Source organism: Lycorma delicatula, chromosome 1 (assembly GCF_047948215.1).
Source record: "Lycorma delicatula isolate Av1 chromosome 1, ASM4794821v1, whole genome shotgun sequence".
Classification (NCBI taxonomy): Eukaryota; Metazoa; Arthropoda; class Insecta; order Hemiptera; family Fulgoridae; genus Lycorma; species Lycorma delicatula.
In genome coordinates, this window is record NC_134455.1 from 372,245,791 (window position 1) to 372,270,239 (window position 24,449).

General features: G+C 32.6%; 1 protein-coding gene across 2 annotated transcripts in view; it reads right to left on the minus strand.

Moving 5' to 3' along the window:
- Lon (lon protease homolog, mitochondrial) overlaps positions 1–24,449 on the minus strand; it is a 90,476-nt gene that overhangs the window by 22,728 nt on the left and 43,299 nt on the right. For both annotated transcript variants that reach the window (XM_075353685.1, XM_075353684.1), the window contains exons 8-9: positions 19,026–19,287; positions 10,675–10,835 (exon numbers count right to left, since the gene is read on the minus strand). In XM_075353685.1, the coding sequence (XP_075209800.1) occupies positions 10,675–10,835; positions 19,026–19,287 (423 nt within the window). The remainder of the gene's footprint in view (positions 1–10,674; positions 10,836–19,025; positions 19,288–24,449) is intronic.

Genomic DNA, 24,449 nt, shown 5'->3' on the forward strand with positions numbered 1-24,449 from the left:
CAATTAACCCAATCCTGATAATAATTAGCAAATAATAAAGATCAATTTTCTAATAAGTAATTCAATTAATAAGTAATCTTATTCAATAATAATGAGAAAAAATTTTAAAATATATTTTTGGCTTTGATATTTTTTAACCCTCGAAGCGTTAAGTGTCGATTAAATCGACAGATATATGGCCTATGGCTTATAAATTGCAACTGTCGATTTTGCTGACAGATGATTCAGCTCATGTTTTGAATTAACAGGTTGACCAATCTTCTTAACTGTACTATCATTTTAAACATAAAATTTCTATTTTTCTCATAATATACTTTATTTCCATTGGGAGCACTTTAGCTATTTTCTACAGCAATGAAAATCGAGGTAGCATTTGTGTGTTAGCTATCGTTGTTTACAATGGTGTGTTGTGTTTGCAGTTTGTCCTTGTGTTTATGTTTAAAATATCTTGTTTATTGCTAGTTATAGTAAGAATTTCTGATAAAAAAGTCTCATAAAAGTATATTATGTGATCCAAGTATTATAAATAAAACCTACATTTTGAACAAAACATACATAAAACTCTGCAGTGGTATTCATAACCTGTAATATTGTGTTGTCTGATCTTCATCTATTTTAGTTGTGCTTTACACCATTTTTAGTGTTAACAATTTTTTTTTTTTTTTGGCTTGTTTAGGTGTATAACAACACTGTTTATATTATAAAAACATGGCAGGGATAAACGGTTACAGGATAGTGCAATAGAAGATTATGTTTAAATTAGTGAAAAATGACTCTGACATTGATATTGAAGACCCTGATTATGTATCAGAGTCTGACAGTAATTCTTCTGAGTCGGATTCAGAAGATACTGCTTCTCTACCTGGGCCTCCAAATAACTCTCAGCCAGGGCCTTCAGGGATTAGTATTACACATGGACTGAGATACATTCAGATGAAGAGACTTCAGATCCTAGCAATGTTTTTTCTGTTAGAAATGTGCCCCTACCAATCCTATTCCTAGGAATGCTCCAATAGAATATTTCTCTTTGTTTTTCCCTGAAAACCTTTGGCTGCAATTAGTTTGCAAAGCTAATGAGTATGCCAGGAATGTAGCTGCTGAAAAACAAGAGTGGCTTAAGGCATAAATTCAGCAGACTACACAAGTGAGTTGATGGTAACTCAGCAACAACGAAAACTTTATGGTTTGTATATAAACATGGGATTGATTGTTAGGAAAAACCACAAATCCTGCTGGGATACTTGATCATCTCAACACATACCCTTCTTTAGTAAAACAATGTCCCTGATGAAATGAGAATTGATTAGCCATTTCATGCATATTGATTCTAAAGCAAATACACCAAGTACTGATCCAACTTATGATCCTTTTCAAAAACTACGATACTTCTTAAATTTTATGAACTCCAAATTTAAAGAAAATTATAAGCCCAGCCAAAACATATTCATTGACTAGTCACTGAAAAATGAGTTGGTCTATATAGTGTACTTGGCCAATAAATGTCTTGCATGATTTGGGATTAAAAAATTTGAGTTATATGATAGTAGTACTGGCTATATCCACCATACTGAATTATATATGGTAAAAACTTCTATGTACTTGGATATGAGTCTGTTCCATTTACTCATGCCATAGTAAAAAAGCTGTTATAATCATGTAACCTTTTACAAAAAAAAATTTCAATTATACACAGATAATTTCTATACTAAGATACCTTTAGTAGATCTTATTGAAAATGACACTTTTCTACCTGGTACAATCAATAAAATTTCAAAATACCTACCCCAGGAATTGGCGACATAAATTCAAGGAAAAATAAATAAAATATTTCAGAAAAGGCAAAATACTGCATGCTGGCTTCAAAGAAAAAAAGACATAGAAGCCAGTTTATGCCTTATCTACAGCTTTCAATGCTGCAACTGTAGATAAGCTATCAAAAAGTGGAAACCCTAGACACACATACCGTATCTGATTCACTGGTACAATCAATTCATGGGAAGGGTGGATGTAAAAGATAAATATGTTAACCATTTATCTTGCAACCGAGCCACTTGCAAGTTTTGGAAGATCTTTTTATTATTTTAGATATGTCAATTCTGAATTCATGTATCATAAATAAATAAAACTCTGACCAAATCATGTCAAGAGAAAAATTCATAATTTCAATAGTTGAGTCACTTTACATGAAACTTGATAGACCTTCCACTTCCAGTATAGCATCATCTGAACGTGTTCTAACCCATCTATCTAGAAGACAGGAAAGGATGTGTGGAGTTTTTGGCCATACAAAAAAGCAGGGAAGATCATCTTACTGGTGTCCAGGACGTAATTTGGGGATTCATATAAATTGATGGTCACAACTTGACCACTATTGTAGATCAGATAAAAGGAAAAGACATAAAAATTAAAATTATTCTACAAACTGGGCTTTTTGATGTGTAAATAGTGTTATAATGATTATTTAGAGTTAGACATTTACATTTACACATTACTGTGTAAATAATGAGACTTATGTTAAAATAAATTTTCTCAGTGAGAAGAAGGAACTAGCCATTTTCAATGAGTGTATTTACATTATACTTTTTTTCATACTTTCATTTCTACTGCATGTAAAATAATGAAACAAAAAGTTTTTCTTAGAATAAAATTTTCTATTACATATACATCTCAGAATAAGTGTAATTATTCACTTATTTGAGAAATGTGTGCAGTAAAAAAACAGATTTCCCTCTTCAAGATTATATTTCTCACTTTTTTATTTTACTAAATTATTACTTTACATTAATGACCAAAAATATTAACTTAGCAATATTCTTTGAGATTTTCTGTTTAATTTGGTATGTGTGAGTAATAGGCCTGATTTAGGGTAAATATCATTAAAATACCATAAGTTTAGGAAAAAGACTATATATTGTGCAAAATTATTCGGCATTTTAAAAGTGATATATTCACCGCTTTGAGGGCTAATGAATACTAATAAATTCAATAAAGTACTAACAATAATAATGCTAGTCTGACTGTACGCTTTGTGGTTCAACTGCATGCTTCCACATACCACACAATTCTGGTGAGTCAATGTTGTTCTTTTATGAACAATTTATCTTTTCTTAGGTAGATGTTTAATTTCTGAAGAAAAAGCAATTTCTGTTCTAGCATATATACTTTTCAAGCTGGTCACGAGATTTTTTAACAGTTATGACCTACCCTATCCTGGGTAAAAATCTCATCTCTTGAAAACTTTTAGTCGGCTTACTGCTTGAAGAGGATGGTAGAAGAGTCCACCATCCTCTCTCTGATGATGTTGGAAGCGTCAACTAACCTGTTACTTCGTCAAGTACCTGTTGACTTGGTTGCAGTTCTAGTAGCCCTGGCAAGGGCACAAAGGATGCTATTCTGAGGATGATGGATATAGCTTCAGCCATAGAATGCAAGTATGTGTTTGGTGTCTTTTTGGACATATCTGGGGCCTCCAATAACTTGTGGTGGCCCTCAGCATTGTTTCAACTGCAGAAGCGTGGCAGCACACAAAATGAAATAAAGACTTTCAAGCTATTTCAGCAACAGGGCCGTCATCCGTTGTGATGGCTTAGAAGTAAGAAAGATCCTGTCAAAAGGTTGTTTGCAGGGCAGTGTTTTAGGTCCCCTCATCTGGATTGTCGAATTCAACTCTCCGATGCGGTTGAGGTTGTCCAATGGCTGTCGCATCATCACTTATGCCGATGATGGGTTACTGCTGGTTGAGGGAAACTTGTGGAATGAGATAAGAGTTCAGGGCAACTCAGGAATGCAAGGTTCTCAGGTGGTGGAGTCTTCAGTGCAGGGAAGACCACTATGATGCTTCTGAAAGGCCATTTAGCTGAAACATGCGTGAGTCTAAATGGGCGGCCTTCCCATTATGTATGTTACCATTCAGAAGTATCTGGTGTAATCCTTGATGAGAATCTTCGATTCAAGAAGCACTTTCAGTTCGTCGCAAGGAAGGCAATTGACGCTTTCTTTGGTGTAGAGTCATCCATCCCTACTGGTGGTTGAATTTCCATATCATGTGGATTCTTTACAAAGGTTTCTGTGAAGCCATAACGTTGCAATTAGTATGTGAGGCCATTGTATGAAATTTCAGAGTTATAAGGATATTCTATTACAAGCCCAGTATCATCTTTTGCTAGTAGTTGTCAGAGGCTACAGAACTGTCTTGCGAGAGGCAGTGTTTGTGATCGCTGGCATGATACCATCGATATCCTAGCTACAGAACATAGAAAGCATTATGTTTCTAAGAAGGAAGGCATTCTTACCCCAGGGGATATGCATGAGATTGCAGACCAAGGTTTCGAATCTGGGAAGTTGGGTAGAATGAATCTTAAATTTGTCGTTATGTGCATGGTACATTCCTGGATGCGACAGGTTTGTGAGCGATTAGGTGGGTTTTCCCCTATTGGTATATTACGGAATTTCCGTCAGGACATGGTGCCTTTAGGGAAAGACTGGCTAGGCTTGGTTTGGTTGATTCAGGCCTTTGCCCGGATTGTATGGTTGATGACACTGTGAACCATGGCCTCTATGTTTGTCCCCGGTACAAGCCTGAATGTATCAGAAAACTTGATGTGTTAGGGAACTTGTGAGAGTTAACTCTTTCCTGTATCTGAGGGTCAATTGGAAGATCTGCATAAAGTGGTCCATTGTGGCTGGCTTCCTCCATTTCCTTGCACTGCGTAGATCAGCTGAGGGGGTCTTTCTTTTCTTTTTCTGTTTAGCCTCTGGTAAGTACCTTTCAGATAATACTTCAGAGGATGAATGAGAATGATATGTATGAATGTAAATGAAGTGTAATCTTGTACAGTCTCAGTTCGACCATTACTGAGATGTGTGGTTAATTGAAACCCAACCACCAAAGAACATTGGCATCCACGATCTAGTATTCAAATCCATGTTAAAATAACTGACTTTACTAGGACTTTAACGCTAGAACTCTCGACTTCCAAATCAGGTGATTTGGGAAGACATGTTCACCACTAGACCAACCTGGTGAGTTAGCTGAGGGGGTCTAAGTAGAGTAGTACTCTAGGTGGCTAGGGTTCCGCCTGCACAGTTGATTGGTTGGAGGTAGGTGCGTGCATTGGCAGCAAATCACAGTTAGTTGAATTGGAAATCATGTTTAATTGAGTAAAGTAACAGTATTGCTGTTGGCAGGGTGGTGTCTACACTACCAAGAGGTATGGTAGTCAATGCCGTCAAGAGGTGTGGGCACTATCTTGCTGAGGGTAGTCTGATTGAATGTGATGATAGTACATGTCATGCGGAACTCTGCAATGGAGCTGAGTAGGAGCAAGAGATCTGCTCTCGACTCCCTGGTAGACCAAATTGGAGTCTGTAAATTGCAGTTAAATATTAAAGGCTTTAAGTTGATCAGTTGTAATCAATTAAGGGAACTAGATCTAAATTGCCGTTGTTGTGATCAACACTTTTTGTGGTGTGCTTTAGTGCTGACTTTAAACTCATTCACTTCTGAAGTATGAGACATTTATAGTCGATTCTAACTTGTTTAAGTATTGGACTAGGCGCGGGTTTGTGCTTCTGCAAACTCGGTTAGTTAGTTCAGAGGGCAACAATGTAGGACAGAACTGAGAAGATATCTGAAAGAAGTCTACAGCAAAGGTAAAGGCTGAGTTAAAATTCACTGATGTCAATGTCTAGCAAGGTATTTACACCAGTGGCACCCCAACTGAGGCCTGGCTGATGACTGTGAGATGTAATCAGTTAGAGGGTCAAAAGATGACCTCCATTAAAGCCCATCAGGGCTAGGGATAGAGGGGCTGGTGTGGCGACCAGAATCATCACAAGGTGGGGGGAGTCTTCCCCTACAGGGGTTGGCAGGGGTTGGGATGCACTTCCAGTAACTCATTCTGTTTCACCATCCACTCATAAAGTGATATGGGAGTTCATCCTATACTTTAATATACCTTCGCCATATGTTATTCTGAAATAATGGAAGCAACAACTGCTTCAAACCTGTGCCTCAAATCAGGTAAATAAGTAATTTATTTGATTTTCTTTAAAAAACCTAAAGAAAAAATCACATGGGATAGGATCAAGTGAGGTTGGAGGCTATTGCAAAAAAAGCTGTCATAGAGTCTGTGCTGACTAATCCAACAATTGGGAAAATGCCCTTCAACCAATCCTGTGTAGAGTTTACTTTATTTTTAACTTATTTATTCAGTTGTATTTTTCACTAGACATGACTTTTTTCAGAAATTGTTTGTTTTAATTACATCATAAGATTCACAACAAGAAAGTTCTGAATTAATTTGAACATTTAGCAAATGTCTAACAGTAGATACTGAAAGTCTACCCTTTTCTGCAGATCAAATGTTCCCTGTAATTGAAAAAACTCTCTCAACTGGAACAGATTCCCAGGCAAAGACATTGCAAACTCAACTATTTTAAAAATATTTCAACATGAAATATCAGTCTTTTGAGACTCCTTAAAAATTGCTTTCCATTTCTCTTCAGTAGTATCTGGTACTTTTTCAGAACTTGAACCACAACCTACCCTTTGGTTTTGAATTACTTGGTTCGACAATGTAAGTTCATCAGTATTTATGGAATCTTCTTATGGAATTTATGGAATTTCATTACAATTATCTCTTCTAAATCAAACCAGGCAATTTCAGTTCATAAATTTATCTACTGAAACTTACTAAGTTATCAAAACTGGTTCTCCACAACTCTGTAATGGATACTAGAATTATAAAAATTGTCTATGCTTGAGAAGAATTTTTGTTACTGAATATCATTATTTTCTTTTAGTGTGCGTACCAATTCTTTGGCAGAAGATGGTATAAATTTGTGGGTTTTTATTTCCTGAAGTTAAAAAGTTAATTCAGAATATGTCTGAAATGCTTCTGTTGCTGTAATAGAATTAGTTTCCAATTTCAGAACTACATTATTAAATAACTGTAGAGTACCATATATAAATTTCAAAACAGATCACTTTCCATATTTTCAAAAAAACAAATAATAATTTTGAGCAATTGTCACAAGATAAGAAGTATGATTTTAGGCCATCAAAAATGGAAAGAAATCTTTCTATTGCAGGTAACAAACTAAGGAACCTTGTGCTGCTATGAGATAAAACGTTTTTGTAATCTGTTTCTACAAATTCACAAACTCTTTAAGTTTCATTATTCTTACTGTATATGTATGAAAATATTTATAAATTTTTATAATAACTTCTATGTCCAGGGGTAGAGAATCACATGCTATTTGTACTGAATTGTGTACAATGTGGGCTGAACAACCAATTCCTAAAATAGGTCTATCTAAATCACTTTGAACTTTTCTGAACACATCTTCATTTCCCTTTCTCTTCACACCACCAAAATTGCTGTTAGTGTTATCAGCAGTATAACAAACCAACTTTTCTTCAAGTTTGTATTTTTTCACACACTGCAAAATGTTCTGAGTCAACATTTGAGCAGTTTCACCTGACATAACATCAAAATTTAAAAACTTAACTTGAATTCCCTCCTCGAGATTGAAATATCTTACAACAATCAGAGAAAATTTCACTTCATTTCTGTTTGTTATCCATCATTACTGTTACATAATTAATGTTTTCCAAAGAATGCAACACATTATCAAATATAAATGCTGAAATAATGTTAACAATAATTGCCTCAGTTTTGGTTCTAACAAATAAAAATTTTGGTCGCATAACTTTTTAACCACTTTAGATGTGCAGTCTGATGTTTTGAAACTGAGTTCATGTCTAGTAATGTGGTATGAAAATGTAGGTTCTTTAACAGCACACACCATTATCACTGTTATTGTTACTCCCATCTTTGGCTTTAAAAAAAACTCTTATGTTTGCTGAAGCAGTAGCATTAATAGCACTCCTATGTTTAGCTGTTTTCACGTAGTCTTCAATATCAACGTGAGTGCAACAGAAAATTCTCCAGTACATAGTGTGCAATAAACACGTTCATTATTAATGTCATTACACAATTTCAAAAATTTGTATTCCTGTTGCAGGTTAACATTAAACACACATTTTCTTTTGTCTATTGCTAATCAATGATACAAAAAATGAATAGAGATAAAATGATCAAAAACGTGTACACAAGTTACTTTACACACAAAAACACATTGCTCATGTTGTGTTACCAAATAACTAAGTAAAAAGTTGTGGCTACACCGGTAGCCAAGCCTCCATCAAAATCAACATCAGTGCTTGCTCCAAGGTCAGCTGGAGATGCACGGTTATAAGAGAATGTTTAAAAACACAATGTCAGACATATAGTTCTGAAATTAAAAAAAAATCCTCGCGTCATAAAATTCTTAAACCGGACAATTTTGCAACCCTGGACAGCACAAAAAAACCAGGACAAATGTGAATTTTCCCCTTCATTTCTTACAAATGGCAAAAATATTGGCAGGATTTTTTTATATGATTATTCATATTAAAAAATAAATCACCAGAAATTAAAAGATAACACTTCTTCAGTTTTCTAAATTTCAATTTTTGTAGTTGGTTATATTAAGTTGGTCCTTATTCAGTGTTAGAAAGTTATTAGGCAGATTTCATAAGAAAGCTACCTATTATAACGGGTACCACAATTTTAATTCAGGAAAATTTTGACATATCTATGCATTTCACATCCTCCAGACCCCAAAACCACTGTAAGTGCAAACATTTATATATATATATATTTCACTTTCTTGTGGAAACAATAACTGTTGTAATTTTGCGTCAATCACTTTCAAATTGATACATGAAATATAAAAACCAAAATTCTCGGCCTAGTTCGTTAATGGGCAAAATCAGACCACAGGGGTGGTCTGATTTCACTATAACTTTCTTACTAAATAAAATATCAAATTCATTTAAAGTTCCAACTATCCTTTGGATAAAGGCCAAGGGGTGGAAAAAATGGGGTTTCAAGGACAAAAACACCATAGCTCCCTTAATAGGCACAGGATTGAATCCTGTTTAAAATGTAGTTAGTCCTCTAAATATTACCTTAACATTTTGTCTGAAACGATTTTTGATATGACCAACCCTTACGGCAAGGGATAACCAAAATATTGTTGGAATTCTAAGAAGAATTGACTTCCCATACGTGTAACATGTGAAACTTGTTTAGATATGAAACCAATGTCCTATAGAGTGAATTTGAAGTCACACATTTAAACTGCCATGAGTTAGTACTGTGTATATTTTAATTTTTGAAAGTGACAATATTTTATGTGGGTATAATAATATTTTATTGTACTTTTAAATTATCTTCACAACTTTATTGTTGTTATATTTATACATGCTTTTAAATAAAACTCTGAAAACATTGTCTTTTATTATCAATACAAAGAGACAAACCTAGAATCTCCCACTACTTCTCAAATAGATATTGTCAAACAGTTCAGGAAAAACCATAAGGAAGTCTTGATAAATTTAGCAATAGCTTATAGTCTAATGTGAAAACTTAGTGTCTGTAAAACATGGAAAGTAATGTCTGATACGAGCTCGTACAATCCGAGTTCACCTACCCCTATTTTGTCCCAGTGAAATCTATCTCCGCCTTCCATCATGCTGAAAGAATTTTTTTTCTTATTTGGTATTTCAAAAAGTTGAAATTTAAAGAATTAAAATAACACTGTTTTTTACTTCTTGGGTCTATTTTTTTGAAGTCAGTTTTATTTTATTTGCATTGGCTTTTTAATTATATAACATTTACTGATGGTAAAGAACACTTATATAATTTATATAATTTGTATGAACAACCTTACATATTTTAAAAGAAATAATGTTATACAGCCTAGCAAAGTGCACAGATAAGTCCAAAATATTTCATTTTTGTGAATGATAAATAAATATACAATTTTGAAAGTAATCACATTTTGTTATACCAATAACATTTTTAAGGAATTTTCTACACACTATGACCATAACAGGTATGTATTATGTTTGTTAGTAAAAATTAACATAGTAATGAAGGTAAAATCATAAAATAGTAAAATTATGATTTCGTAATACAACTCAAGAATTTTCATCACTTATCAGGTAACAATTAAAAAAATTTAACTACAAAAAGGGTAATAAAAATTTGTAGGGTTTGAGCTACTCATCAAATATGCACTAGATTTTTTTTAAACACTGAGCCACGATTCAAAATATTTAATTATCAAGGCTGATAGGTAGGTTGTACTTTTTCACATTACCCATTTTTTTTCATTATATCTTCTTTCCAATTAACATTCAGTAGGTGGTGATCAGACCCTATATGGTTTTCCATGTTGAGGATGCAGAACTTAAAAAGCTTTAGTAAATCCTTGATATTTGATTGGAGGGCAACCTGAGGTCAACTCAGGGAAACTGTTTTAAGTCTGTTGGCTAACAACAAGCCTAGTGGCTAAAGTAACAATCAAGGAAAGCCTGATCTCCTATCTCTAAAGAAAGGAAAAAAGAATTGTTTCAAGTTATTCTATTCTGTAGATTAGTTACATAATGACTGAATGTTAAAAGGAAATGAATAGTACTAAATTATAAACTCTCCATTTGTAGCCAAGCTACTGGCATATCATGTACAAAAGAAAGTAATGTGGTTTTCCACTGTTATCTTCAACATGACAAAAATAATTTTGCATAATATTAATATGCTAAGATTATGATAAACTACTTACTTGCCAATCTTATCAATTTCATCAATCAATACTAATGGATTTTCTGTTTTTGTTTTTTTAAGGCACTGAATTATTTTTCCAGGCATTGCACCGACATATGTTCGCCTGTGGCCTTTAATTTCAGCAACATCAGTCATGCCACCAACACTGAATCTGAAATACTGAACACAAAAAAAAGTTAATTTAACAATATTAGAAATTTTTCTAATAGAATGCCAAATAATACCATTCCATACCAAAGTGTGTGAACATTTTGATTTGATAATAAAGAATTAAAAAAAGAAAAAAACAATGTCAGCTTAATTAAAAATGGGCGTTTTTACTGTTCAAAATAAAATGATAGGAAAAGTAAAATTCAGAAAAATAATAACTCTTATTTCAATGAGAGAAGGATGTTTTCAGAAAAATAAATGTTGGTTTTGTCAATTTTTTCCCCATTAGACAGAGACTGCAAATATTTTTGCACTGAATTTTTCCAGGAAACATTTGGTACAAAATTATTTTCTCTGTACTGTAAAAAAAATATCCAAAAAAGGGAATATATTAATAGAATTTTGACATTATTAATATACAATGATATTTATCACACAAAAACATTTGGTAAAACTTTACCATACAAAAATACCATATAACATCATTCTTAAAAGAATATTTAGACAAATCATTACATCTATTAACACTACATCATCTTGATCACTGGTTGACCATAAATGTATTTTATCACTTTTTGCTTTTATGTCACCTATGCTAAAGAGCATAGGTAAAAAATGATGCTAGCTAAAAAACTTATTAAATCAACTTGTTCTACATTAGAACTTAACATTTTTTGAACTGGAACTGATAATGTAAAATCAGTAGAGCCAAAATATTAGTTTGAATTTTATCAGAATATTATTTTCAATTTAAAAATGAAGGCTGGTTAAAAAAATAATTACGAGAAGAGCAATTTATTTTATTTAAGTTATATTTCAGCATCAGTTTCTGGAGTCACTACCCACCCAATTACTTATTTAATTCATCAGTTTTTGAAGACACTGTTAAAAATCTTTTAGAACATGTAATAATTAATCCCACATATGATGTTCACATGGTTTCCAAGGTTATTCTAACCTTGATTTTTGCAAAACGATGGAGGTAGTCACTTGGCAGTAAATCTAGATTGTAAAATAAGAGACTAAAGTTGACCATTTGTACTGATCAAGGAAAGCCTATATGTGACCTGCAGTTTATTGCTGTACATTGTCTTGTGAAAGAACCACACTGGAAGTATTCAGTACTACTTAAGTATTGACCTAGAAAATGTTTTTCAGCATTTCATAATAAATTTTTGTTGTAATTCATATACTCTATGAATTAGGTCAGCATAATTCTCTTGCAGTTCCAAAATGATCTAGCCATATTTTTTTAATTTGAAAGTTCATGCTTGAATTATTTTTGGTTGTTAAATGGAGTATTTATCTAGTGTTTGTACTTCTCCTCGGTCTCTACAATACAAAATTGACCCAAGTCTTGTTTTAACTCTGTAGATATTCATCCCCCATTTTACTGTAATGCACAAGAATGTTAAAGACACAGGCATTCTTAGTTTTGTACATTTCATTATATTACTTTTGTATCTACCTTATACAGAACTTATGGTAACCTACCCTATCACAATTTTATGGCATTCAAAATTTTGTAAATTCTCTTAAAAATGCAGGCGTTGCAAACAATGTGTTATAAACTGACACAATTTATTGAATGAGTTAATCATGATTTGCTCTTTCCCTCTCATCGCGCATGTTTGGCACCTTTCTCTGAATTTTAAGTAACGACCTCTCATAGTGCTGTTACTTGTACCATTATTACAGTAAATGTTATACAAACATCAAAATACCTTGGTGATGTTGTATTCTTCAACTTGCTAAAAATGGATCACATATTTTACCTCCCAGTTGTAGGAGTAATAATGTAAGGTTCCGCACATTATCAACTATAGTTTTACCAGAACAGAACAGAATGAATGATAGACTGGGCACGTAACAAGATTATAGACTACTAGAGGTTATTATGCAAGTCTTGTCTTAAAATTGTGATTGGCAAGTGTGGTGTTTATTTTAAACAGCCCGTTGAAAGTGGATTTTGGAATAACCTATGTCAATTATCCTATTTATAAATACTTTCACGGTTCATAATTTTTTGTTTGAAATTAGAATTGTACACATAATATTTTTCAAATTTATATTACTAATGTTATTAACAATCTCAAATGTTTGTAAACTATATTTATCAAATAATAGAAAATAATTGCAGAGATATGAAACTGGTAAAATTATAATAGAACATACACAATGAATTCTGTCTGATTAATTTAATTCTCAATTCTGTGATAAATTTATTAATAATGATATTGATAACATTGATAGACAAAAAAAATTTTTTTAATGTTTCTCTAAGTATGATACCATTTCTTGAATGGCTATTTTGCATACATTACAGATCTGTAAATACAATTTTTCTATCACTCTTAGTTTTAAATAAATTATGTTTCAAAAACAGTTAAGGGAAAATAGTTAAAATCTGTAAAATTTATAATTTTGCATGGCCATACCTGTGTAAGAATGACTTCGCTGATGCTTTTCTTTTATAAATAGCCTAAGACACATCTCGAATTAATGTCCAACATTAATCGGCTAGTATGTTAGCATTCAATTTCCCTTTACAGCAGTTTTCCATCACCAAAATCGTCTTCGTGGACATGTTTACCTTGTTCATCACTTACGTCTCTGAGATTGTCCGGGAAAAATCCAGATGTGAGTGGAGGAAATGTATTTTAAAAGACATATTACATCTTGCAGCTCTGTGTGAAATAACAAGTTGATTAACAATATCATGCTAATTGTCAGATTTATGTCTTTAAAAGAAGCTCAAGCTGCACTTTCTACATTATTTAACATCGAGTTAAATACATCATCTTTGACCAACTCTCTTATTTGAGGACCAACAAATATTCCTTTCTTTAATTTCTCCTTCACTTAGATTCGGAAATTTCTGTCTGATGTACAAAAATCTGGGAATATCCTTCTTCATTGCTTTTACAAAACTTTTCATTAGCCATAGCTTGATACGGAGAGGAGGTAAAACTACAAGGGTTATTTTTTTTCAAGGTCCGATCAGTCACGAAATTAAAACTACAATGAAAAAAAAAATTTTTATTTGTATCAAGTACTTACATAGTTACGCTATTTCTCTACATAGTCGCCACTCCGATTTAGACATTAGAACGGAGCCGCCTGTGTTTTCAACCATGTTTCTACGATGGTCTGCAGCTCAATGTCTGTGCCAAAATGTAGTTCTCCTAGCCAGCGTTTCATGTGAGAAAAGAGGTGAAAATCGGATGGAGCCAAGTCCGGGCTTATGGTGGGTGATCAAACACTTCCCAACGAAAACACTGCAGGAGCTCCTTTGTTACAGCTGCAGTGTGTGGCCGAGCATTGTCATGGAGAAAGCCAATGCCTGATGACAACATCCTCTCTGCTTATTCTGAATTGCCTTTGTAGAGTCACACAGTATGAGGCTGCAGTGATGGTCATGCCACGTTCCATGAATTCCACCAGGAGAACTCTATTCCGGTCCCAGAACACAGTAGCCATACACTTTCTATTGGAGAAGGTTCACTTGAACTTCTTTGGTTTACTGGGAGAATGAGAATGCATCCAGTCTTTGGATTGTTCTTTTGTTTCTTCAATTTCGAAGTGGACCCATGTCTCGTCCCCTGTGACAATTTTGTTCAAAAAATCTTCTCCTTCATTGTGGTAGCGCTGGAAAAACGTTAGGGAGGTGTTCATTCTCATTGTTTTGTGATGGTCGGACAGCATCTTGGGAACCCATCTCACACACAGTTTGCGGTACTGAAGTCTCTCACTCACAATGGTGTAGAGAGCTGACCTTGAAATTTCAGGAAATGAATCACTCAATACAGAAATTGTCAACCGACAATTTCTCGAATTGCCTCATCCACTCGCTCAATGAGATCATCGGTTGACACTCGCTTCCTTCCCTGACCGCCTGCATCATGAACATCTGCACGTCCTGCTTTAAAGTTCCTCCACTATCGTCGCACTTTACTGTCAATCATTGAAGTTTCACCGTACACATTACTTATTTGTCGATGAATTTCAGCTGCATTACAGCCCTCAGCCTGAAGAAATTGAATTACTGCACGCACTTCACACTTGGCAGGAGATGCTATTGTTGTAGACATGTTTACGTGCTAACTGCGTGTTCAGAACTAAACGAAGAGATGTGGCGTGATTGAAGGCCATACTAGAGATGCTGCGCAACACATATGCGCAAAGGTTCATCTGATTTTTGTGTGAGTTTTTATTTCACGACCGATCGGACGCAATATTTTTTTGGATTCAACTAAGGGCTCATGAATAATATTTTTCCCATTTGTAGTTAAGTTGTCTCGTTTCATCCACTCTTTGGTAACATAATGTTTATCACTAGCTCGGCTGTCCCATTCGCAAAGAAAACACATGTACTTAATATAGCCTAACTTCTTGCCTAACAAAATAGCTATAACTTTCAAATAACCACATACAAATGTTCCAGCTATGTTTTTTATAATTTATTTTTTCCAGAATGACTTTCATCACATTGTATGTCTCTTTCAAATTAATACCATGGTATAGAAGGATATTTGTTACTGTTGTGTAGTAGAACCACTTTTAAACTATACTTGGACGAATCTATGAAAAGGCACCAGTCCTCAGGTTTATGAACTTGTCCTAAGTGCAATATAAGCTCATCAATATTTGTGCAATAACCAAATTATTTTCATTAATAAAGTACTGAGAAAGTTCTTTTTCTCGGCTTCAAAAACCCAAAATTTTTGTTTTTTTTTTAAAAGTAAATTCCAATCTTGCAGTCTTGATATTAACAGCTCAACTTGATTTTTTGATAAATTTAAATCTATCCTAGTCATTTAATTCACCTTGTGATACAAGATGTTGCTTATTGGAAGATAATTCAAAATCAAAATCATTGTTGTCTTCTTTAGTACTGGCTGATTCTTCACCACTGCTTTTGAAACATACATTCACAGGTGACTCAGGAACTGTGAGGTACAGGCCTGATTGCAAATTGCAATGAAGGATATTTTACAGAATGTTTAATTTTTTAGAAATTTCATACACACTTGTTAAAACAAAATTAACAATCGGTTACATGATCCTTTGGTTCACACCAAACAATAGGTACACCAAATGACAAAGCCTTCCATATTACCTTTTAGCCATTCTCTTAAATATATAGAATTAGTGCATACAATAGGAGGAACCCATGTCTTATTCTGATCACAAATTTTACACTGAAAGTAAAAATGATATGCTTTTTTACTTAAAGGTGTAATGTTTTTTCTATTTGATTTTGCGGTAAAGTCACCACAAACATAACAAAGGGCATCCATATTATTTACACAATTTCAAGGCATTATGACACTGCACTGTTAACAAACTTAAGACAGCAATAAGACTGAACAAAATTAATTCATTCCTAATTCCAGTGCTTAATACAAACAACACAGCTGTGTTTACAGCTTCATGTTTTGACCTGCACAGACATGATTAATCTTGTCCACGAAGGCTCACTTTTTAGTATTAGATATGATGTCATAATATGTAACTATGATATGATTTAATTCTTTGTCTAGTACTGTTTATTTATAGCTTACAAATTATGTTAACAAAGTTAAACAATAAAAAATGAGCTAACAAAATATAATGTAAGAGCTTAAAATGCTACCTATATGTTGAAAAATGAAAAAAATCCTTTAATTAAAATTTAGACATTTTTCAAAAATGGATAGTGACAGAAAGATTCTGAGTTCATATTCGTTTCAGCATTAAAAAACAGATTAAAATCATGTATTGCATGTTAGGAAACAAAAATTATGTTTATCAGCATAAACAATAGATAGATATATCAAGTGGATTCTTTGTTTAAATTAATAAAATAAAGAAAAATTTCATATTATTAAATGATATGATAAATAAAATTTTGTTTAATCGATACTATTACAGAAAGAGGGTTTTTATGTTTGGGATAAACAAAAAAAACTAGCCAATTTATTGCTACTAAATTTTTAACCATGTTTCTTGGTATAACTAAGAAGGTTTAAAGATATAGTTCATTTACAAAACAAAATATAAATATGTAGTAGTGGAGGTTTACTGGTTGAAGCAAAAACTTTAAACTGTGAACAGGGTTTGAACTGAATAATTTGAAACAATTGAATGAATAATATTACATAATAACAGAATTAAATAAAGTAATCTATCTATATCTATACTACGATATAAAGAGGAAGAAGGATTCTTTTGTTCGGGATAAACAAAAAACTACCTGATCTAATGGTAATAAATTTTTACCCATCTTTCTTGTCATAACTGAGAAGGTTTTTGGATATATTTCATCTTAAAAATGTCTAAAAAAGTATATATAATACACACACGAGGCTCGGCTGATAAATTTTGCACACTAGCTTGCTACACACAGACAAAATGTACTATCACATTGGGCATGGCAGCACATGATAGCTAAAATTCCCCTCTACAAACCTGCAATGATAATGTGTTAAAATCCGTTTACCACTTTGTTTTCAGTAGCAGTTAAAATGGAGTAGAATACGGACAATATGTCAACATGGTTAAAACAACGCGCAGTGATAGAATTTTTAATGACAGAAAATGTGAATCCTACGAATATTTTTCATAGTTTAAAAGCGGTTTACGGTAGTGAAACTGTTGACAGGAGTACTTTAAATAGGTGAGCATTGAAATTTCGCGAATGTCTGCTACAAGACGCATCTTGTAGCAGACGACCAGTTTCTGTGACTGACGAGAAACATTGAAAGGAGGTGGACGATTTGTTTCAAAGTGACTGGCGAATCACCCAGCAATGCATCGCTATTCAGTTAGGCATATCTAAAGTATGAGTAGACCTTATTATCAAGCAACTGGGTTACCGTAAAATCTGTGCATGAGGTAGCACGCAAACTCTCTGATGGCTCTCCACAAGCTGAAGTTTGAACCTATTCCACATTCATCATACGTGTTGGATTTGGCTCTGCGTGAATTCCACTTCTTCCCTCATCTCAAGAGGGATCTCAAAGGTAATCATTACACCAATGACGATGAGGTGAAGGAAACTGTGGCCACTTGGATCTGAGAAAGACTGCCAGAAATTTTCAGTGATGGAATGCAAAAACTTGTCATACGTTTCAGTGATAGAATGCAAAAACTTGCCAAACATTGGGAAAAGTGTCAGTGTAAACGAGGATTATATTGAAAAATAAATACTCCACTTTGTAGCTAAGTTACTGAACTTTAATTCATTTTTATTTCATTCCAATATCTCTTTTTATTTCTATGCTATACATATATGTGCAAAATTTATCAGCTGAGCCTCATATAATGTAATAGTAGAAATTTGGCGGTTGAAGCAGAACTTTAATAAATTGTGAACTGTAGTGTCTATCACTGTGGGTTTGAACTGATTGATTATGAACATTTAAAAATCAATTTCTAGAGTTTTTGAGTCAATCTGAGTTTAGAGGATTCAAATTTTTTTTTTGAAGAAAGGTAAAACATTGTTTGAACAATAATTGTAGATTTTCCTAATCCCAAGTATAATAAACGAGATATTCAGTAGATTTGGGCTCGCAAATACTGTTCAGATAAATATTTAAAAACCAATTTCAATTTTTTTAAGGGGTGTAAAGGTATAAGGCATTGTGGCTCAACCACTACAGCCACTACCACTGTTACTGTATATGTGACTGGCTGCACCTACCTTCGGTTACTTGACCAATAAACATAAAATTAAAAAAACTACCACTACGGAAAAAGCAAGTAACCATATAGCACAAGAAAAGTTGAGATGGAAAGCTAGTTTATCTAATATAACCAATATGGATTATGTGTACTCTTGCATGCGTACAAAACAAAAATTACAATTTTATAGTAAAAAATTATTTTATTTTTCAAAGAAAAATAAAATCGATTTAGTTTCAAAATTTTATTTAATAAATATAAAATCAAAATATTTTGTCAGTGAGAAATTACTGAGCTATGCTAATCAACACCATAGTTACTAGAACAATATGACAGATAACAGTAAATTTATAATTTGCAATTTACCTAATATGTTTAAAACAAAATAGATACAAGCAGAATATTGCTAAACTGAGTGTATACTTGGGCCCAACCTAGATCATATTGGAATGAGAAAACAGTCACAAATTACTATAGAAAGTTTAAGGCTATTAAAATTTTGAAGTAATTTTCTGAAAAGATAGAAATGTTCACCTCTCTATTAAGTGCCCTAGCAATTGATCTAGCAATACTAGTCTTTCCCACACCAGGAGGTCCATAAAAACATAAAATTTTTCCTTGTGTTGACTTCTTTAATTGACTGACTGCAATAAATTCCAGAATCCGTTTTTTGACATCATCCATCCCATAATGATCCTCTTCCAGGATTTTAGAGGCCTGGGAAATCTCTAAATTTTCTTCACTCCGTACACCCCAAGGTAATAATGTTAACCAATCCAAATAATTCCGAGTAACACTGAAAAAAAAATAAAAATAAAGGAAACCAGGTATAAAAATGCACTTTTATATAACACAATAGTTCCAAAATTCAATATTATAATAATTATACAAGTTATAGTGAAATATCTTGATAAAATTTTACTTATAAATTTATAAGATGAATCTCTGACAAATGAACACAGTGATATAGTCCAATTTCAAAATGTCAGCCACATTAATCTTTAAATATCTCTGCAATTGTCAGTTTAATAAAATTATGTTTTATTGGATGATTTTATTGTGAACAATTCATTATTTCCAAAAGTTTAAATAAGATTTGAACAACTTATTTATGATTGAAATAATTTAATATAAAGAAATGATTATTTTTTTATTTAACAGCATAATTACAACATTTTAAAATATTATGTCTCACTTTAAAAACACTCAAAACGTTTTATTCCGTAAAACATTTTGCAAATAATTACAAGCAACTTCTTCAGTGGAGTTACTGATAGGTCTAAAATAACTCCTCTGAAGAAGTACTGCTATTCAGATCTAAAAGGGGCTTTGGAAGAAAAAGATCCAATATTCTGAAAATGATTTTTCTAATAATTTTGAAATAGTTTTGTGTTAAACTCCAACTTCTCCAATGGGAAAATCGGTGCTTATTAGCTAATAACGATTAAAATTTTAATTTGAACCATATGGTACACCACTTATTTGAATATAACTGGAAATCTTTTCTGCAAAAACTCCAATAAAATGTAAATTATCATTTAAAATCAACCTTACTGTTAAACATTATAAAATAAAATTAGCTTAATTTTTTATAATATTTCATTTAATTTTCCTAATACAGTCCATTCGGAAAGCTGCTGTGTACTGTAATTATGGAGTGTAATGATGAATCTTTCTTAATTTTTACTTTGTAATTTTATTTCATTATTTTATAGAAATGGATATTACAATAACTGGAATAGTTTATAAAAGTAGTAGGAAATGACCTTCTCTAACATCAATACAACGCTGCACACGTTTCAATTTATTTTCAAAAACTATAAACAGAAGATGCCCTGGAATGTCTCGTGTTTATTTTTTTTTCCGGATTTAATTTTTTTTCAGTGGTATCAAACAGGTGATAATGGAAGCCATTATCACCTGTATAATATGCCAATATCAGATCGGTTTTTAGTACATCAATTATATGTGGTCTGTTGAATATACTGCTTGTTTCGCTGCCTCCCCCCATACAAAGTAATCCAATGGAGCCAGAATGCGTGATAGTGTAGGCCACAAACCCCTCAAAATGATTCATTCACAAAAGACACTTCATAAAAAAAGTCGCTGACTTATTAGTTGAGCATGTTGTGGCACTCTTTTTGGAACAATCGTGACTGATTTCCTTTTCTGTTAATCAACAAATGGAGTTTGTTAAAACAGCACAATAATATCATTATTAACTGTATTTTCAAAAAGAGATTGGGTCCACAAGGCGCATTCTACTCGCATCAACCCAAACTTCAATTTTCACTTTGTGTAAACATTATTTGTGTAATCCATGGGAGTTAGTTGTTGACCCCAGACATGTATTTTGTGAATTAATATATTCTCCCAGATGAAACCATGTTTCAGCTGTAAAAAACATAATGTCAAGGATATCTACAGAATTTTGGTCAATAAAACGTTTAAACCACTGACAATAATTTAGTCTTTTGGCATGATCTGTAGGTTTCAGTTCTTGAACACATTACTTTGTAGGGGAAAAGTTTCAGTTCTTTTCTTACAGTTTTATGTGTGGTAGCAAGTCCGATATCTTGCTGCAGTGCTAACTTACGTATTGATGTTGATGGACTTTCAGTCATAGCATCTAAAATATCAAACAGCTTCTGTTTGTTTAGGTATTCTTGCACTTTGATCAGTGTCTTTAAAAAGCATGTTTCAAAAATTTTTCGGTAAGAGTTTGAACTGCACTGCAGTGAGGAACAGGAGTATTTGAATACGTTTCAGAAAAGTAGTGCTTCACTAAATCAGTATACTTGTCACCTTCATGAAAGACATGTTCACAGAGAAAAATGCATTCCTCTACCGAAAGAACCATACATTTTTCGCAATTATTGATTCCGATAAACAAAACAACATGAAAAAATGAAGCACCTTCAATCTCAACTCAGCAACTGATGTCTTGATTTATTACTGAGCAATGCCCAATGAACCCACAGGGCAGCCAACCTAACGCCAAAAGAACAAAATGCACCACATAATTCTAAAGGATATTACACAGCGACTTTCCAAACATGCTATATGAATAAACTATTACCTCAACGATGGGGAAACTATAATTATATAAGATACTCAAATATTCAAGATATCTATCAACTTCATAGACAAAATCTCTTTATCTTAGCCTCAATTTACTCTGGAATGTTTGCTATTCTGGCAAATACATTTTTTTTCAAATACCTCACAGATAAAAATTCTCACTTGCCATTTAAAGCTAGTAGCACATTACTACATTTAAAGTTGTGGTGTACTATTCTCAGGAAACAAGCACTAGGAGAATTTCTGACACTGATATAGATAAATAAGTAGGGGTACCATAAAAAATGAACTACATTTTTGTAAATGTTCCAGAGGAATGAGATACATTAGCTTAAGTAACATCTTGATTCAAAATTCAAGTTCTCTAGTCAGTATTCTTAGCAAAAATTAAGAAACAATTAGCATGTCTACAAAGATATAAAAGGTACTTGTCCATAGTAAATAGAAAACTGATACAGATGCTAAAACAGCATGTACACATTTTTCTTCGGCATGGAAGTAACTGTTCAAGAAATTCCTCATTTCATTTTGATTAAACAATGTATCATTGGCAAACAAAATATCAGTCAAAAATACTGGTGAAAATGGTTTAAATCTACCAATTTCAGGGAAATGCTGATGGGTCCAATGAAGAGGTAATCAAGAGATTTTCTAGTGCTAAGAAGCTTCATATATACGTAAGTTATCTGTGAGTTGCATCCATCTGTCTTTCCAAATATCAAATGCATGTTGCATTTCACAATTTTTATAAAAATTATCACAATTTATACTAAAGTAACAATTTAAAGGTTTCTCAAAACAACAATGCTTAAGTTATCTGTTAAAAATTAAGATCACTTGCATTTTTATTCTGAGAATTCAACTGACTGAGTAATGTTGACTGTTAATGTGCCATGTCCCACTTGCACTAGCTGTATCTACAAATAATTTGGGAAATTGTGTGCAAGCAACAGAGTTCAATTATTGTGAGTTAAAATAAATTTTCTATTTTTTCATTTATTGTTTTTCCTTTTATCTCTGTTAAGTACTGTCACAGGATCTCTTATTCTTCAGAACATGTTTTATAAAGAAATAATTAAAAATATAATTAAGACTACAAAATTATAGAAAAGCCAAAATTGTCTCAGACACTGAAACAAAATTAATCATTTGTTTTTATTACAATCAGTTAATGTACATAGTGAAACTACTTTTTTGGTACCACATTTAAATATATTTTAAAATATAAATTTTCTTGAATAATTTTAATTATTCTTTTCGGCTAGTCTAACTTTACAATTGTATTTTGTTAATTAATTATATCTTTATTGCTTTATAGTTTAGGAAAAACTTTTCATCTCTCAAATGGAAAGTTGTTAGGAGGGAAAATGGCTACGGCAAAATTAAGTCAGATTGTGGGTGCATCCAAATCCAAATCTGACCTTGCACGAAGTTTTGGTTGCACAAATTGGAGTGGTTGAAAGGAATAGTACAAGTCATGGGGGAATAGCCTGCCAGGATTTAAATAGCAATAAATATTCAGTAAACTGTAAAATTGTTAACAATAGCATTAAAATTTTGGATTACATTTCAGGCTTAGTGTGTTATTAGCTTTTTTTTTTTTAATATGTTAGTGTATTTGATGTCTTTTTGTCTTTTGCCTTCAGAAACAGTTACAGAAGCAAATAAAAAGGAAAATTTTTCAAGTTTATTAACAGATTTAATTTACATTGAAATCCACTTACATTAAGTTTGGTACACAGGAGGACAAAAGGGGAACTAGTTTTGGTGTAAAAATCAGGCTCGCAAAATTTGTTGATTTTGAGACATGTGATTACATTCTTAGGTGGTATAATAAGGTTGTAAGTTTAACTAGAAACGAAAAGATATATTTAATTTTGGTAGTATATTTGAGTGGTAGTAAGGAAGAGGAAGGTGGTAGTAAGAGAATAGGAGATAGATTTCAGAAGATTAGAATGTTTTTCTGAGGCACTTGGAGATGGTAAAAATATGCTCATTGATGACTGTTAACAGTAGGATAAATATAAACCAGGTATTGCTAGAAAGATTAATATAAGAAATACTGTGAGGAAATCTAAAGATATCAGAAAGGGGAAAAGTTTTTACAACTATGTGACATTAAGTTAGTTATCTTAAACTGGAGGATCAATGATAACAACCAAGGAGGTTTTACATATTTATGGACACTAGGTTCTCAGTTACTGATTTTTGCTATATTTCCTTAAATTATATAGGTAAAATTAAATGTTAAGAATCAAGGCTGAATATTATTCAAACCATATGCCGATGAAGATAGAAATTTATCACTTCAGTGGAAAAGTTTTCCGATGAAACCTTTCCATTTCTTCCTAAACTTAGGTCATAGATGAAAGTTACTCAATATTGGGATGCAAACAATTTACAAATATATCAGTTAATATGGATAAAGGAAGCACTGGTGGGAGAGGTAAACAACAGCAGTAGTTAGACTATCAATGCTGTAAGGCTATAACCTGAATGTTAAATTTATTTAGAAAATATAATTCAGTGAGATTGCAAAAGAGTACATAAATGTCTAGGGTTGTAACAAAGAATTATGCAAAAGGAAAAAGTCATCTTTGAAAATATCTTTTTAAAAGGATGAGGGACTTAAAAGACTTTTTGAGAGGATATCTTATATTTAAAAAAATAGTGGACTCAAAGGCAATGTACAATGGAATCAGAAGAGTAAATAAGCTGTTTTAAAAGATTGTTTACAGGTGAACAGAGATAACTCAGAAGATTTATGCAGCGTCTTCTTTTTTTGTAAATCATATGTTAGATCAAGAAATAATATTAACAGGATTACAATCTGTTACAAAAAGGGCAAAAAATAACACACATAAGTTACAGGTAAGA